Below are 17,868 nucleotides of genomic sequence, written 5' to 3'. Positions count from 1 at the left end.
AAATCACAGAGGAACTAATTAAGGAAACAGTGATCAAGCGAGTAGAAAAGTGCATGTCAGTGAGGGGTGAATTTACACAAATGAAGATCCACAAGGGAAGCCACTGACCAAAGCCATTAACGCTGTTGCATGATACTCCCAAAAGCAGAGCATAAGTGCTCCCCAAATTTTTAGTTTCTCAAAAGCAGGCCATATTTCTGGTGCATAAGGTAGAAAGAAGTTTTTAACTTCACAGATAGTATTAACACAGTGAGGAGGCCACTACAGCTTTTGACAGCATCAGAAAATGGCTTACTGAGAAGCATATAACAGCTCTGTAGAGGGTTCTAAATAACTTGCTAGTTCATGTTGAATCAACTTTTCTATCACGCCAAGAACGGCTCAGACTGTGCACACACTCATCTGCACGGTTCTCGACAGTTAAGCGGTAACCGCATGAGGCGACAACCCCTAGAGATCTGTCGCGCAACACCGCCGCCAACACCTGTCGTTGCCGCTGGTGCACACCACACGGAGTGACGGGGCTCAGTGACAGAGAGGTGCGTTTTCAGCGTTGCTCTGTTACCGCCGCCTCGTCGTTCGGTCAAGGGAATTGCAATCACGCTATACCTCGTTTTTAAAGCTAAAAAGCATGAAGTATGATAAAACACTGATGAAATTTCTTGTAACGCATCGCATTTTAAAGGGTCACAGTGCAGCGGTGCGCTACTACACTGTGAAGCCGACTTGCATTGCAAGCAGTGACTTTCTCCTGCTCTTTTCGAAATTTAACGATATCTAGCCACACTAGCCTTTTTTTTTTTGTCTTTTACTACCCTTCCAAGCTTTTAGTGATTGTCTCGATGCACTCATATACACACGGATCAGACAAAGTGAGCATCTGCAGGCGCCAGGTTCTTCGCCCGAACCGGACTAGAAAAACAAACTTCACCCGCAAAAAAAAAAAAAAAAAAAAAGAAAGAAAAAGAAAGAAAAAGCCAGAACTGAAGTTGAGCACCCGCAGCCTTCTGCAATTGGCTGCCTCGTGAGATGCTTCCGGGCGACACGGAAAATTTTCTAAAACACAAAAGCTGAGCGACAGCGACGAGCGGCAATGCTTTGGCGGCCCTCAGCCTGCCGCGCAAGGGTGTCGCCGCGAATTGTCGCCTTATGCGGTTAGGGCTTTAAGTTCCAATGCACAAGAAATTTCCTTTGTTGCTACTGCTGCTACATGCACATGCTCTGGCGGTGTGCTTGCAGGTTTTCGGGTGGCCCTCCTGAGCCAATTTACTCATTACAGATACTCTCTGGTACTGTCTAGAAATCTGCATTTAACAGCCAGGTCACGGCAATCCAAATTTCTTCCAGCAATTTAACGACAGTGTCCAAAAATTTAGACAGTTTGAAGGACTCTTAAAAAGGTTTCTCAAAAGCAGGGTCAGATCAGATAAGAACTGGATAGTCTGCCATATAAGCACTGCTGCCCCATTCTCTTTAAGCTCTTACGTAGGTTTTTCCAGTAACCAAAGTGACAGGAAGTGAAAAGCTATTACATTGCCTTTTATGTGCACTTTGCGTGACCTCACCCTTACTTGCAATATCACAGGACCATATTCCAGCTTTTGAAACCAAAATAACATTCGAAAATAGATTCAATTAGGAATCATCAGTCGGGTGCAGCTAAATTTTAAATAGATTCAATTAGGAATCATCAGTCGGGTGCAGCTAAATTTTATGGGGAAGTAAATGTCAACAAATGCAATACACATCATTCAGAAGAAAACAGAGAATGAAAATTTGAGTGCCTCTACAGGCACAGAGAAAAGTAAGTAAGTTCCAGAAATTCCTTGGAAAGAGAGCTAATACTACATAGTTAATAATTAGTTTATATATATACCTATACATAAAAAAATGAGAGCCACTTAAGCTCCACCTTTAAGGGTATAATGAGATAATGTAGGCTACTAGCCCACATATAGAGACCTGCTCTGACCAAGCCATATGAACACGCCTTATGTATTTTATGGGTATTGAGAATGCAATGGTCCTAACAGGCTGATTCTGATATCACCCTCCCATATGGAAGGAGACGCCCGAGTTGGCATGGCAGCTCCTGCCAAACATAATGCCAGGCAACCTTAACTCTAGTTAGTGCTAGTCAGCTGCCAGCTACTGCCTGCCAGTGCCATGCTCGCAATTTTTCACTTAAAACTCCAACGCCAGTGGACAACCGCCGACACCAGCTTTTCAGTGAACAGGGCCGTTAACACTATCGCATTAATAATGAGCAACGGGCCGAGGTCATTACAATCGACTTAGTCAAGGGTGCAAAGCAAAAATTCCTGAAAAGTCAATAAATCTTGAGGATTTCTTTTGTTTGTTTTTTTGTTTGTTTTCTACTCAGTTGAGACCAAGCTCACTAACTGGGCTTTTCAAGGGAATACATACCAGCCTTTTCTGCTTTCTTTTTCTTCTTGACAAGCTTCACCTTGCTCTCTTTCTTCTTCTTGGAGTCCTTGCCATCTTTCTCGGCCTCCTTCTTGCCCTCTTTGGAGTCTTTTGACTTGATACTCTCCTTACTCTTCAGGGACTTCTCCTTCTTTTCTTTCCCGGGAAATTTGAATGGAGCCTTGCTCTTTTTGTTCTTGCCTCTAAAATGTGTCCAGGAAGGCAACAGAAACCACAATTTTACTTCACTGGATGGTGAAGTAATATTTAACAGTCTGCGACCACCTAGTGGGCCATGCTTTAAGAGGCGATTCGAATGATGTGTTAAACCAGCACAAAATTCAGAAGCAATCTGCATTAACCATTGATTGTCAACCATTGCACAAAAAGACCGAAACAGTGTGGTCATGAAACCCAGCTCTAAGCCTCTCAGTACAACTCCTAGTAACACAAAATCAGTGGCACCAGAACTCAGTCTATGCAAGGCCAATCAACCAAAAAAAACAAATTCGCTATTGCCTGCAAAGTCAACTCATCGTAGGAAAAATAAGCGGCCGCAAATACTACTACAAAATAATTTCATATGCAGCCCATAAGAAACATGTCTAGTGGCCAAACTAGAATCTCAAAAGTTCACTTTAAATGCAGAAAGGTAACCCACACCCATGTCATGCTGTCGTCCTGAATGCTGACCAAAAATGACAATACAATGTATTTATTTTTAAGAATTTCAAAACACTTTCCCTGCCATAATAAGCTCACTCTTGCCTACAATGCCCTATGGAATGTAAGCTGCCATCTGCCAGAGATACAGTAAAGTGCAGACAGACACAATCGGCTAATTTATGGCAATGCAAGAAACTAAAAATTATCGCCGGCAAACTGTGCCTGCGATATCTGCCACAGGAAAGTACAACTGAAGAATGAGGCAGTAAATGCTCCTCAAATGGCATCCTACAGCCAACAACATCAACCAAGTTCCATGACATTGTTAATTAATCTATGGTTGATCCCCTATTGCACTAGCATGACAGGGCATTAACCAAGCATGACTTGGGATTAACCTTAGATTAACTGTGGCACCAGTCAATGTCCCTGGCTGAAGGGCCTCCTTTGAGATGCATTGGCCATTTCGTTCTTGAGTTGTGTCAGGCTGGACAAACACGGGCAGAAACGAAACCAGCATAGCATGGTAGAGGAAAAGGTGGCCCGATTATTCAAGACACCAAGAGCAAGAGGAGATTATGTAGAAAGGAAAGACACAACAGCTACCTCACACTGGAAAGGCACCTGAATTACACTGTGAAGAAATGGGAACAGAGAGAAGGAAGTCTATGACCACATGCATGTCCGTGATCAGAGTGAATGCCCAGAGTCACAACATGCACAAAGTGCAAAACATTTATTCAATCTCGAATGACTATGAATGTTTTTGCACTTTTTCTGAACACCAAGTCCCGGTACCACTACGCTGTGCCCAGCGCTTAGTATCACAAAATGCAGCACAATCAATAAAACGATTCCGACTTTCACCATCACAGCATCTTTCATGTTTTCAGTTTTTCTACCTCTTCTGTTGCTTCAGACCTCCATGCACTGTGTGTCACAAATGATATCCCCGACAGTCATCTGTGTTATGCAACTTTGATCTTCAAAACAGTTCTGTATTTACCATGGGGTTCACGTCATACTGAAATGGATAGAGTAACTGGTTTGTGCCTAAAAAGGTATGAGTGCGGACAGAAGTAAGCGAAGTACGCTATTTCCTTCTAACATTTTTCAGGTGTGCTATAATTGAAACTGGCACCCGTGGTATGTGCACACTGGTAGTTAAGGCCAGTGCGCTTTCATCTGTACAAATAATGTTTTCTTATCTCCCAGACTCAAGATGCGATGGTGATTTGAAAGCGTGTTCGTTTACTTATGTCTGCACCTGTACTTGTCTGCATCTTCATATGGAGTAGCGTACAATTTAAGTGAAAAAGAATGTTTATGACGCAGGCATACAACTCATCTATCCCTGACCGCATCTCATAACGCCCATGACAGATGTCAAGCATAAAAAAAAATATCCTGATCACTGATTACCAATATAAGTATATTTAGCGAATATATAGGGAACCTGCACGAAGCGATGCACGCCGAGTAGCCCACCCTGTTGTCGTCATAAGCAGATGATGACGCAGCACAGCCAGGCAGCAGTGAATTGACCGGGTGCCTGTCTTTTTCGATGATCCACCAAGCAAACACGCAATTACTCATGCGCTGTGCCCCTACATGCATGCAAAATGTAGACAGATTCCTCAAGAACATAGCTGTGCCTGAAAGATCGGACGTGCTATGAAGAAGAGGCAATGTGGCGTTCACACTATGCACAGACTGCACTATGAGTTTGGACTTACGCCCACGTGACTACATCACCGATATTGATGAATTTCTAAGTTCTGAGGACTAGTTTGGTACTTCAGAAGTTTAGCGTCAATCTTGCGTCAGCAGAGCTCCGAGAGCTCCTTTGCTTCTCGTACTCAAGCAGGTATATTCTTGGGATCCTGAAGAACGCACAGTCGGCCTGTCCGGCATTTAGTTTCTGCACTTTGCTTTGAGTTCGCTTGTTACAGCCCATCACAGCACAGTTTACTATTGTGCCAGCACAGTTTGAGAGTTGTATGCGACTATGAAAACGCAGGTGAGTTGCACACGTGGCGACTGTGTCATCTGCTGCCAACGACAACATGGCAAACTACCAGCATGCATCACTTCCTCCAACCTCCCTATAGACCTTTTCACGATCCTGGGAGAAACCGGTTTGACTGGGCTGTGAAGCAGGCGTGGGGGGAGAATCCACAGCTTTTACCTGTGCTATGAGCACAGCCCAGTCTCCAACATGGCAGCACGCTTTGGCCAATTTTGAAAAGGTCTATATGATGCTATGCCTCCGGTGTACAAACACTTGTGAAGAGAAAATTAAATACAATATTAAAATCTATAATTAACAAACATATCATCCCATTAATAAATACAACACCCTTATGCATATTACCTTGATTCATCCATTTCTCCTTCTGAGCTTTCTCCTTCAAACGCAACATATCCCTTGTCCTTTTTGTCCTTTTTATCTTTGAGTTTGCCAATCAGCAGTTCCTTCTTCGAGACCTTTTCTTCATCACTATCTGGAGAAAATGACAGAACAATATAGCGTAACACAGATGCCCAAGTCACAAAATCAACACTGCCAGGATGAGTCAAATACTGTATGCATAAAGAAACCTATACCCATCTAAACTATGTAGCAGAAAGTTGTAGGAATATTGTGGCACTGTGTGCCGACTAACTGCGCACATAATGGCACATTGACTGATCCACTGACCACATAATAAAGTTACCTTTATTTCTGATCAGAAAATAGCAATGGCATAGCGGAGTAAGGTGTTTTATGAAAAAGGTAGCTTCACAAAGGCCCAGAACCCTCATAACTGACGTATTGAAAGCATGACAAAATAAAGCACAGACAAAGTATCTACGTAAAAATATCACAAATATAAGAACCGCCCGCGCTAGCAAGGTTTTTCAAGAAGCATAATCACAGCTAACTTGGCCGATTATGTACACCCAACCGTACACCTGCTTCCGCTGTACCCAACTGACCAGCAACATTTCCGCAAGATATGCGCTCTACTTACAACTGACATCTCGCTCCTGGCCCTTCCCAACCGCCTCCGATGCATAGAGACCAGGAAAGTCTTTCTCCACGTCGGGGCTTTCGAAATCCATGCCCACAGTAGACTAGAAAGACTTGCGAAAATCGCTACCTCTGCAAAAGTAACATTAGATGTGATATCAACGCCCGTTGCAGCGACATTTTCGTGACGTTTGTCGCTGGCTGACACATTTCTAAATCAGCAGTAAGCAGCGTCACAGCGTTTAATAACAAAAGCCGGTACCAACGCGATTTATATGGGAAAGAGAAAGTGTCAACCGCACGCATGCTCGGAGTGATACGGCGAGTGATAATGCTACGTGACGCTGTGACGTTTGCTATGTCAACAATACCTCAGGGCTGTAGGCTTCGCTCACTTCCAGGAGCGATTGACGCGACCTATCGCTGTCGAGTGTCTAGATAAATTTTAAACAGATAATAGAACCAGACTCGACGAACATCTTTAGTTTAGCTCAGGCGCGCCGATGTCTCTGCCGTCGAACGCAAGAAGCGGTATCCAAGTTGCCAGCCCAGCAAATGCGCATATCGCTATTCTTGCCTGGGTTATCCCGGCATGCCACGAAATCTAATTGCACCTTTTATTCGCAGATTTATTTGAAGCGTCCAACGTATCTAATTACTTTGTCTTAATATGCCTTCATTTTTATGGTCGACGCAAGGTCAATGTCTTGGACTCGAACGGTGGACACCTAAGCCTCGCTGTAAGGGAAGGGGGAAGCTTGGAGCCAACGTTGGTTGGAGCAAAAGGAAAGAGAAAGAAGCCCAGTGGAGGGCTGCTGGTGTGGCCAATCCTCCTCGTGGGTATGTGCCATTATCTGAGGGCACAACAACAACACTTTCCACCACGGGGATCGGGCCAACGTTACATTGAAGTTGGATCGGGCATGGGATGGGCGCACGACAGTGGCAACATTGACCTTGGTGGTAATGTTCAAACTTCGCGGGCGTTTACTTTTGCCAAATTTAAAACATTTGAAATCCTGGCTCTGGTGATAGATAATACATTTTCTAGCCTCTGCAGTGGCCTGCAAGCTTTCACAGAGACAGTCACAGTTTAGAAGAACTAAAATGTGTTCAATACCTTATTAATACAGAAACTTGCTGTCTGGACAATGTAAAAAGGGACAATGCACAGGACCCATTAGGATTGACCATGTATTTTGTCACGTTATATAAGCCTTTCGAGTGCAGGGTACTACGGAGCGCAATTAAAGGTGGAAATGACTGAGTGATGGCACTTTCATTTCTTGCTTTCACGCTTTAGTGCGCAAATTGGCCAAATGATGCACCTTACGATTTTCCACATCACATAAATCCATGTGAAACAAACTTCCTCTGCAGAATGCGCCACATGTAGAAGCCTGCATTTAGCATTTTCCACCTCAATGAATGCTGTCATGTAGCAGCGGTTCACAGGATATGAAAAAATTGTAGCAGAAGCCGTCATTTATCTACAAGGCAAGCGTATCATAGACCAATAGGTTCATCAAGCTGCACCACATTATTTCAAGCATAAGTGTGACAGGAACATTAAGCTTGTAGCTTTCAAAATTATGTCTAATTCAACTTACTGGAGACTACTATGCAGGACAGCAAACCTTAATTGTAAAGTTTCCTTATTTCTTAAAAATTTTGTTCACAGTTTGTTATTACAGACAGCTCATTTTATAGACAGTTATGCTCAGAAGCTAACGTGTCCACCATTAATGAGGTACGACTGTAAAAGGAAACGATACCAACTCCTGCCAGTAGAGTAAAAAGTAGCGCATGTTTTCAAACTGTTACATACACATCAAGCAGGCAAGCTTGCTTCGAAACACAGCCTTACTGCCCGATTTTTCCCTCAAATCATCATCAGAAAGCACACTTCACTTAGCAAGAGGTGACCAAAACAAGCAAAGAGCAGCTGACCAGCTAGAGCTTTCTCCCAAGTCAGCACTGCCTGCGTGTCAAATAATGCCCTATGTAATAGTGTATATAAGGTGCAAAAGTCTGCAGGTACACGTGGAATGCTGGCTGCAACTGCTGCAGAAATACATCTGCACTGATTATTCACAGAAGTTTCTTTATTATATCAAGGCTGTTTTCTTTGTCAGTTGATACTGATGCTCATAAAACTAGGTTCTTCATTTACTACTTCCTCTTCTTTGTCTTGCTATCCTTTCAAGGTGACTTAGATCGCAGGTTAACCTATCCTCCTAACGAAATGGCAGTCTTTATTATTACCAAGCAATATCTGCAGCACACATGCAGAAGTGAGTTGAGGAATGCTTGCACCAATGTCTATGCATTTCATAAAATGGCACTACATCCACCTTAGGAATGCCAGAAAAACAAGACTAGTTACTTGGCTTGTCCTTAATATGTAATTATAAGTATGGAAATATAAACATTCGGAAAAAATAAATGCGAGGAAATGCTGTTTGACAAACAAATGTGCTCAAGTAAAAGCTGCCTACCGTACATGTCAATCATACTTAGCGGAAACACGGTTCCGCATGGCGGCACACGTGCGGGGAATTATTGCGCCCAAGCAAGTCGCAAATTCACGCAAAATAGCGGATGATAAGAAGCACCACTTCGAGATCTTCGCATTCGTACGTCACTCTACACCGATTCGTGACTAGGTTATGTGGAATGGCGCAAACCACGTGCGTGACCACGCGGAGCTGCGTTCCCGCTAAGTGTGATTGACACTGCACATTGCAATAAATGAGCAGAAGAGTAGATATGTGTAAATGAGCATCAAATTTTGCCCATGGTGAGTGAATAACTATCAAAAATAACTTTCCGTGTTTCACTGGAACACATTTTAGAGCAAATATTTTGTTAAATCCACCTGTCGAGGAGGTTGGATGTGCTACTGCTACCCTGCCACAAGATATAGTGAAGAACCATTTCTTTTCTAAATCAGAAAAATTTGGAGGACAATTAGTTACAATGCGTGTTTAAAATGCAACAGCACTACAATCTAAAGTCCACTTCGACTAACTACCCTGTCCTTTCTTCCTGTCGCTCTCCACTTTGACTTGCTCTTCCTGTTCCCCACTATCCCTTAATTTCCACTGCCCCAGTTCAGGTACTTCAGATGACTAGATACCAAATACCAAGGCTGGGATACATATTTTTTACTTCCATTTTTGTTAATTTCAATAAAACCACTTACTACTCCTTTGGCTGCTTCTGCTCCGTGCCGCTGACAATATACTCAATCTTCAGTGCTATGTTTTCGTGGCAACCCTCTCAGCACTACAGTAGACACCCGCAATAGGATGCTGAGTTGGGCGAGTTGATTGTAATTCATTTTGGATGAAAAAACAGCGCAAAACGACTGAGGACAAAGGAACAGGAAGCACACAGACGAGCGCTCGTCTGTGTGTTTCCTGTTCCTTTGTCCTCCGTCCTTATGCGCTGTTTTTCCATCCAAAATGAATAACACCCGCAGTGCTGAATCTGGCTCCATACGAACCTGATACACGGCGCTACCTAGACACGTCGGCACACACAACCAAGAACAGCTTCCAACTGACACCAAGCCCTCTAGAACACCCAACCATGTCATGTGACCAGAGCGCCTGCCAAGTGCCAGTACACCAACCAGTTCAACCACAACACATGGTCTTCTGATGTCACACACCTCGTCAACCAAACAGCACTCAGCCATGACAAATGGTCTCACGACGTCATATACCCAATCAGCCAATCAGCAAATTTTACCAAGTGCTCCAATGAAGCTTTCATGCTACTGCATATATATTATATATGCAAATAAACCATGTCAGGTGTCACCTCAGTGGTGCAATTAAATTGGAAATACAATCAAGCAATCACCACAACTGCTGCACAAAGAATACTGCAAACTGGTCAAGGAGACTGGATAGCACGTTAACTGATTGGCTCTCTCCACAAAAAGGCAAGGCAAGCACTTGCCATGCAATGCATTGCACACTCATTAGAAAAACCAGTGTGTTCCCGCTGGCACATGGGTAAATGCCTCTCGCATAAAATAAAGATGCTGTATTTCCAAGGTATAACAAATGTGCACACACACGCACATGTACACACACGTAACACATATATAAACTTGAATCATATCTGCTGTAGCTAAGATCTCTGTCAAGCCACAATGCATGTAATTCTGTATATGAAACATTTGCACACTGTTCGAGATTTAAACACTATATTAATGTTTGCAGTTTTCAGTGCCCCAGCCACACTGAATAAACATTTACTCATTTCAGTTTCAAATAAATTTTTATTTTCGATGCCATAGTTTTCTCAATTCTTTGTATCCATATAGCACGAAATGTGCAGGATTTGCAAATTGGACAAAACATGGCCAAACACAATTGAAAGCCTTTAACATATGCTGGGCTGCACAGGTAGAAAAAAAAAATCCCGATCAAGGTTCATCGGAACCATTTTCTCAGACTTAAAAATGAAGAACCTGTATTTATACCACACTGTGCCTGGTCAGCTATCAAATATCATTGCTAATAGACCAATCATTACAATATTACAAACACTATGACAAAGATAGACATGAATATGTGAACAAGAAGGGTACAGACTAGTAGAAGTCTATGCAGAAAGCATAGAAGTAGCAATAGGCTTAAAATGGAGCAACTGGCATGCACTATTAGTGAGAAAAAAAAATCAGTTTTGCACTTCAAAAATTGCTTTAAAACACTTCTGTAGCTGCTACTGGATAATTTGCGTTCTCAATTCATCAAAGAGCACCTACCTACTTGCACCTAAACAAAGAGTAATCTATATCCAAGACCTCTGGCCATAATTGCCATAATTGCCATGCATGGCCAGCATGGCTTACAGTCATGAGAGGATAAATCAAAACTGTGCTGCTGATACAACTACAAAACTACAACACAATATATATGGAGTCGCATTTAGATATTTACCAAGTAAGAATACAATGTCACCATCACAAAACTGAATGTTTGTGTATATGAACTCTCTTTATAGCTGCAACTCGATCACAGGTCCTTCTTTTTTAATAAGGGCGGGAAAGTAAAGACAGACTGAGAACACAGAATGAAAAGCATCCCAATAGCAAGCAGCTTTCTCAGGCATGTTTTTGGCCCCACAAATGTTACCTGCATTTGAAAACAATACATCTGAGAACATACAGTCTACTTGAACTTTTTATTCAGGAATTTAACAGTGCAAGCCTAAGCATGCATATCACATTTATAGTCCTACTAATCATAATCAAAGCATGCCTCGATGGGTGACTTCAACTAAAACAGCAAAAAGCATACCAGGAAGGACACTTTTGCAAGCATGGGTTCAGTATGCAAGCACCATTTACTTTGGAGCAAGGCAAGCGCTGAAGAGAAAACGTGTTCACTCTGCCCTAAAATGTGACCCTTCTTTCCTACACAGCATGTCTAACCTTATGCTGCCTCGCGTGAATGAAGGCCAGCGCTGAGCCTCATCAGGCTAAGTGAGCACTGCATGCCGGCTCTGCCACCACACATCGAGTCAACAACAGAGCAGTGGTGACCTGACTTATAACAAGCACACATCTCATCACACAGAGTCCTTTCATTTACTGCATCTATGTTGCTGTCACTGCCCGCTATCATCCAAGCAGCACACGCCGAAGACGGTCAGGGTCTTCCTCAACCGGATCCTCCGCCGATGATGAGGATGAGGCAGCCTGTAGCTGGGAACTGCACTGCATTGAGCAAAGGTACTGGAGCAGGGGCAGCCGGTACTTGCCACAAAAATCGACAAACTGGATGCGTTCCACATGGCTGTCGAAGTAGACACCACCGCAGCGTGGGTTCACGCAGTGCTGCGCCGATGCCAGATACTCCTTCAGGCTGGCTGGTAAGAAGGAGGCGGCCTCAGACTCGTGCAGGCCTGCTCGAATCAGGCAACGTGCAGCCATCTCGCGCAGGCTGGGTGCCCGGTATGTGAGGTCATGCACGAAGCGACCCACCAGCGGGTTTCCACGAAGGCTAAGCTCTACCAAGTGGCCAAGCTGCATTAGACCCGGGGGCAGTGTGCGCAGCTGATTGTCGTGCAGAGCCAAGGAGCGCAGGCTACGTAAGTCAGCCAGTGATGCTGGCACGCTGGCCAGCCGATTGCCGTTAAGGCCAAGGCTCCGAAGACGCCACAACCGACCCAAGGATGCTGGCAGCTCCTCAAGCTGGTTTCCACCCAAGTACAGGGCCTCCAAACTGCATGTGCAATGAAAACAGGTTGTTCTCAATAACGCTAGAACAATTTTTAAACATATATGAGTCACTTCCTGCACGAGATGACTTAATTCTGTCATCATACTGACGAAAACAGCACTCGCCGAAGTCACAGACGAAAAAGAAAAACAAAACATAAACACATTGACGTTTCGGCACCGCTACGGGTGCCTTGTTCACAATGGAAATGAAACGAGATGGGCCGTTGCTTATGAAGTTAAAGTGTTGCGTACAAAGTGCATGTACATCTCGGGTAGATTTCCCCGCGTCCTGTTTATTGCTTCGCTTGTCATTTGGATGTGTAATGATTCCTTGAGTAGGCGGGTAGATAACAGTTTTTCCCTTTCAAGTATCTGCGCGGAATCCCAGTCAATCAGGTGGCCCGTGTCTTGATTGTGCTCTGCTAGAGCGTTAGAAGTCACTTTTTTGTTCTTTACGTCACGTTGGTGTTCCTTCAATCGTCTTCTGAAGTCGCCAGTTTCGCCTATGTAGGCTGCAATCTTTGCAAGGAATCTTGTAGACGACGCCAGGGTAGCTTGTCTTCTCCAAAGGGTCTTTGACCCGTATCAGATGATTTCGGAGCTTGCTGGATGGTACGGGGAAATCTACCCGAGATGTACATGCACTTTGTACGCAACACTTTAACTTCATAAGCAACGGCCCATCTCGTTTCATTTCCATTGTGAACAAGGCACCCGTAGCGGTGCCGAAACGTCAATGTGTTTATGTTTTGTTTTTCTTTTTCTTTTCCGTCTGTGACTTCGGCGAGTGCTGTTTTCGTCAATATGCTGAATTTCCCTTGCCGGACGGGGTTCCGTCGAATCCTCAACTATTAATTCTGTCATATGAAAATACAAAATAACATGTGCATTAACCAGTATTGAATATTATATACAAGAAAGATGGCACTACAAAGTTCCACAAGCAGCTCAAAACAAACGTATGTAGCACTAGACTGTGAACATTTTGTAATATTAATTAGAGAGTCAGTACACATTAACTGCACGCTAAGAGGATTTCCAATGAGTCACCAGCAACGGCAAAGAGTTTACAACCTCAATTAAGTAGTCATGAGGATAATCAATATCAATTAATAGTACACTATTAAGAAGGGCAGTACACTATGCCCTTCTCTCAAACTGAACACACCAACTTCTGTTAGCCCCAAAACATGCCATTCTGTGCAAATACGCAAAAAATAACAATGGAAAGACAAAAGTCACATACACAATTCAGCGAAATATTTTAAGTGTCTGGCTTCTTAATTTTCCAAGTTACAGACACTGAAACAGTGTTTGAATCTTGATCATGTGAGAAGCATGGAAGACCACAAAGTGCAGGATGTGAATAAGGCCTTGAGTTCTGACCATAGCCATGGCACAGGGAGAAGTTTTAGTAAGATATAAGACATTGAAATCAAAAAAGGAAAGGTCTACAGATAAGCAAGATAAAAGCATAGGAGACCTTTTGTGAGCATTAATAAGAATGACAATGATGAACAATGAACATGATTACCCTGTCCTTAGATAAATGTTCCATGAAAAACTGGCAATGATTCCCCTGCGCCATCACAGAACTTTACTGCTTACCCTCACGAATAGCAATGTGAATCAATGTCTATAATGTACAGGGTGGTCCACACTTAGTGGAAGCACGAGAGCAGGTAGCTGCTTTTCTTCAAAGCCCAATTGCATTCGACAGGGCTACACACTGAATCGAAGTAGTCCCAGATGATCCTGGAAGTGGTGCTTCATCTGGCCTGACATGCCACATGCTTCATCTGGCCTGAGTGTGCAACCGGGTCAGACGCAATGTTCATACTAAGAATTGACAACCCCGTGCATGCACTTTGTTTCGATGAAGCGTGGTGCATGATCATCACACAGGTAAGCTGTTATGCCAGTCAAGGAGGTAATTGCAAATGTGCTGACAGTCTACACCTACAGGCTAATCTAAAATGTTGTTTATTACTCCACTTAGTATCATTTGGAAGCTACAGCAAGCTACTGAGACATGACCAATGCAGCTCATGCACCCCTGCTTGTACAGCTCGTAATGGCACAAAAAGATGGTGAGCGTCTGAATGGTCACACAGATATCTCTGAGATGTAATCCAGGCCTCTGGTGAATAAACTGGTGTTGCTCCAAATTTTGGCATTGTGTTTAATCTGCGCTTGAAAACTACAGGTAAGGCTCTTTTCACGTTTTAAAAGGTTCCCAGAAAATGTAGCTTAACAGTGCAAATTGCTGTATGTGCAGTGTGAAAACTAGGTTACATACCTTGCACCAGCATCGTAGTGGCCTTTTTGATCATATGTTTGCAATTAAAAATTTCTTCATCATTTACACTGTGGCTTCCATTCATAGCAAATTTTATGTGGTACAGGCAAACAAAAGGAGGATAAGTACCGATTCAACATCCTGTTACAGTAATGTATTGAGAGCTACACAACAGCAATATACCATCCTCAATTTCACCCCACTTAACAGACACCCAAGTTTTGGTTGCACATTATATTCTTTGTAACAATGAGTAACATATTACTACATACGAATCGCCATGGGCTATTTGCCTACGACAGCAAAATAATTTAAAATCAAATATCCTCCTCACCAGTTTCGGTCTCGGTTTGAACATCCAAGTGATTGCTATGACTTCAAAGTGGAGTCTAGGCCACGAAATGGGGGAAAAAACTGCTATATAATCACTCCTTCGCAGTTTTAATTTGCCACAACGCTAAAGCTAGCCTTTCTTCAGAACACGAATCCCAACAAGTGAAGAAGCAGCACAGCAATCCTATCGCAGTGTTTTCATCTCGCATCTGACCAAGACTCCTCTTAGATATCATAACAGTCGCTCAGCTGCTGAAAAAAAGCGAAACAGGTGAGAAAATAATATTCAATTATAAATTATTTAGCACTTGTAGACAAACCATGTTGTGATCCGTGAACAGTAATGTCTTACATATCATTAGCAAGAAGAGAAATGCAACCAAAATTTGATGTTCATGCTCCTTTAATACAGTTTTACACTCTACACAGCATCTCCAACATTGTAAGGAATGTCTCAACCAAAGATGTCTACCACGGACATGAAAATGCACCGGATGCAGATGAATGTATGTAAAACAAAAGATAGCAAATGCAAATAAAAACAGGAAAACATGCTTTGGTACAATTTCTGAATGCACTCTGCCGCTATTTATTTTCTTCATAAAAAATAATTAACTAAATATAATTTCTAACCCGTAAAAAAAAAATAATAACTACCAAATGATGCAGGAATGAAGCTTTACAAAAACAGAGTATTTGCATTTATTTCTGCATTCCCATATTCATATATTAATTCTGCATGATAAGTAAAGGATGCCTGAACACTTACAAACAGCTGACATACAAATCCAGCTCTTTAGAGCAATACACAAAGCTCATTCACTAGAATGTCTAGCAAAGTGCCGCAGCATTGTTCCCTTCTCACAGCCTATATAAAACTCCAGGTTTCAATACAACATTTAATGTAGCATTTTGTGATGTGATCACCAAAGGAGCAGCATTCGATGTGATCACCAAAGGAGCAGCATTCGAACAACCAAGAATGGGCTCACACAATAGAAATTTGTACTTTTATGGTCGAGGATCATCGAAATTATTTTTTGCTTCCAGCCAGTCTCCAAATGAAAACTTCCAACTAGTGCACTCCTGCTAAAGACAGGCAACAGCCAACTGGACTTCAGCTTACAGCTACATAAAGTACAAGAAATCTTTGACAGGTAGGTATGCAGTCAACCATGACAGAAATTCGCTCATTGTCGACAGGTGATACTGCCCATTAACTTAAGCGTAGAGTTAACAAGTACAATAAATCTTAGGTATTGTAGTTTGGTACTTATAAGGAATTCTAGTTAACTCAGTATACGGCTCGCTAGCTGCTGTTGCCGGGAAATGTGCACATTTTTTATGTTCATTTCACACATTGATGTCTCCGTACCTAACGCTCAAGTCCAGTTGATAAACACGGAACGGTGTAGACGGACTAAGTGAGAGAGAGCGAAACAAGCGATACGTGACTTGCGTCACGTACTGAGAAGTGCGTGGGCAAAGGGCATATTTGCTACGATTCCGCGACACAGCATAGCTCAAACGTTAGCGATATTAGGAGGGACCATAAAATCGATTCCCGCGTCCATGACCATGTGGCATCTGTCACATGCGGCTGCTGTCATGACATCAAACATTCAAGAAGAATTTTGCTTAATTTCCCTGAGGAGGGCGCTGCCTGTCGCTACTTTCACCCGCGTGCGCACGCTGCTGACAAAGTGCTATGACAGGCACAACTCGCATTTCAACCGACAGTACCTCAGCATGTTTCCCACGCAGTCCGGTAGCTGATTCAGCATGTTGCCACCCATGTAGAGGTGGCGCAATTCGGTCAGCTGCGTCAGCTGATCGGGCAGTGTGGCGAACTGGTTGCCCGACAGGTTGACCACTTGAAGCGCTTCGGGCACCTGTTTGGGCAGATCGCTGAGCCGGTTGCCCCGAGCCAAGAGCACGCGCAGCGCGGGGCATGGTAGCTGATCACCAAGGCTTGTCAGCCCGTTATTGCTCACGTCGAGCGTGTGCAGACGTAGTCCCAGCGTCGCCAGTGCCGCCGAAGGCAGCCTCTCCAGCCTGTTACGCTCCAGCCGCAGCGACCGAGGCGCCGTACCATCGTCATCTTGTGATGCACCTGCTTCCAATAGTCGTGACTCCAAGCCTTCAGCATTTAGTTCTTGCCCAGAGAAGTCCACCACTGGTGGAGGCGACTCATCTACGCCCCAGTCGACAGCCATCTTCACGCGAACGCATCGACGCACGCATGGAGGCAGGCGCCGTGATCCATAGCCTCGGCCACGCCAATTGGCCAGCAGCAAAGTGACGTCTGGCGACCTCAAATTTACGTCATCAAATGACGAAGACATCAGCTTTTTTTTTCTTTTACGCGCGCATTTTGAAGCTAGTCGTGAAGTGTTAGGCCATGCATTCACCTAGGCTAGCAACGGGAGCATCGCTGCATTGCTGAACTTTCTGCCCCCCACACTGCTCACAAAGGGTTCACCCAGTTCGCCGTGTGCATGCTTGCGGACGCTAGAATAATTTGTTTTTACAAGCGCGATGCTCCCGCTTCGCTTCACGTCACAGCGCCTGCACGACCGAGCGTGGGCTCATTTGCCGCCGCAAGACCGCGAAGACGTTGATGCTGACACATGCGCGGCTCCACCGGCACATGAGCACAAAGCGACAGAGGGAACGTTTCAGCAAAGTTCTTGCTAGGGGGCCTCAATGTACGCGGCCCTGAGGGGCGTGAGCACGGTCTGCCGCGGCGCGCCGACAGCGGAAACTAAACGCATTTAGTGCTTAAAATGCTTAAAACCCTTCGTGGTTAGTCATAATATTAGGTGAGTGGTCATACAGTGTTCACTTCACAAGGTCCCGCGGCGTAAAATTTGGCTGTTTGGTCAA

At 43.8% G+C, this 17,868-nt stretch overlaps 2 protein-coding genes across 5 annotated transcripts in view; both read right to left on the bottom strand.

Annotated features, from left to right (window-relative positions):
• Rlip (Ral interacting protein) overlaps positions 1 to 6,643 on the bottom strand; it is a 37,872-nt gene extending 31,229 nt beyond the window's left edge. For 2 of the 4 annotated variants that reach the window (XM_084606303.1, XM_084606302.1), the window contains exons 1-4: positions 6,478 to 6,643; positions 6,108 to 6,238; positions 5,468 to 5,597; positions 2,428 to 2,630 (exon numbers count right to left, since the gene is read on the bottom strand). In XM_084606303.1, coding sequence (XP_084462429.1) covers positions 2,428 to 2,630; positions 5,468 to 5,597; positions 6,108 to 6,198 — 424 coding nt within the window. In that variant the 5' untranslated portion in view covers positions 6,199 to 6,238; positions 6,478 to 6,643. The remainder of the gene's footprint in view (positions 1 to 2,427; positions 2,631 to 5,467; positions 5,598 to 6,107; positions 6,239 to 6,477) is intronic. The other 2 variants (XM_084606305.1, XM_084606304.1) reach the window with 2 other exon arrangements.
• A 3,737-nt stretch (positions 6,644 to 10,380) lies between these two features.
• LOC146185352 (leucine-rich repeat-containing protein 58) lies at positions 10,381 to 17,272 on the bottom strand. The gene is made up of 2 exons (XM_084606306.1): positions 16,726 to 17,272; positions 10,381 to 12,351 (listed from the first exon to the last, which is right to left on the bottom strand). The coding sequence occupies exons 1-2, from the start codon at positions 17,196 to 17,198 to the stop codon at positions 11,748 to 11,750; spliced, it is 1,077 nt and encodes a 358-aa protein (XP_084462432.1). The 5' UTR covers positions 17,199 to 17,272; the 3' UTR covers positions 10,381 to 11,747.
• Between the last annotated feature and the right edge of the window lie 596 nt (positions 17,273 to 17,868).

The sequence above is a fragment of the Amblyomma maculatum genome, chromosome 6, assembly GCF_055883805.1.
Source record: "Amblyomma maculatum isolate TAMU_Amacu chromosome 6, ASM5588380v1, whole genome shotgun sequence".
NCBI classification, from domain to species: domain Eukaryota; kingdom Metazoa; phylum Arthropoda; class Arachnida; order Ixodida; family Ixodidae; genus Amblyomma; species Amblyomma maculatum.
Note: the sequence above shows the minus strand (reverse complement) of the source record. Positions and strands in the feature narration are given on the sequence as shown.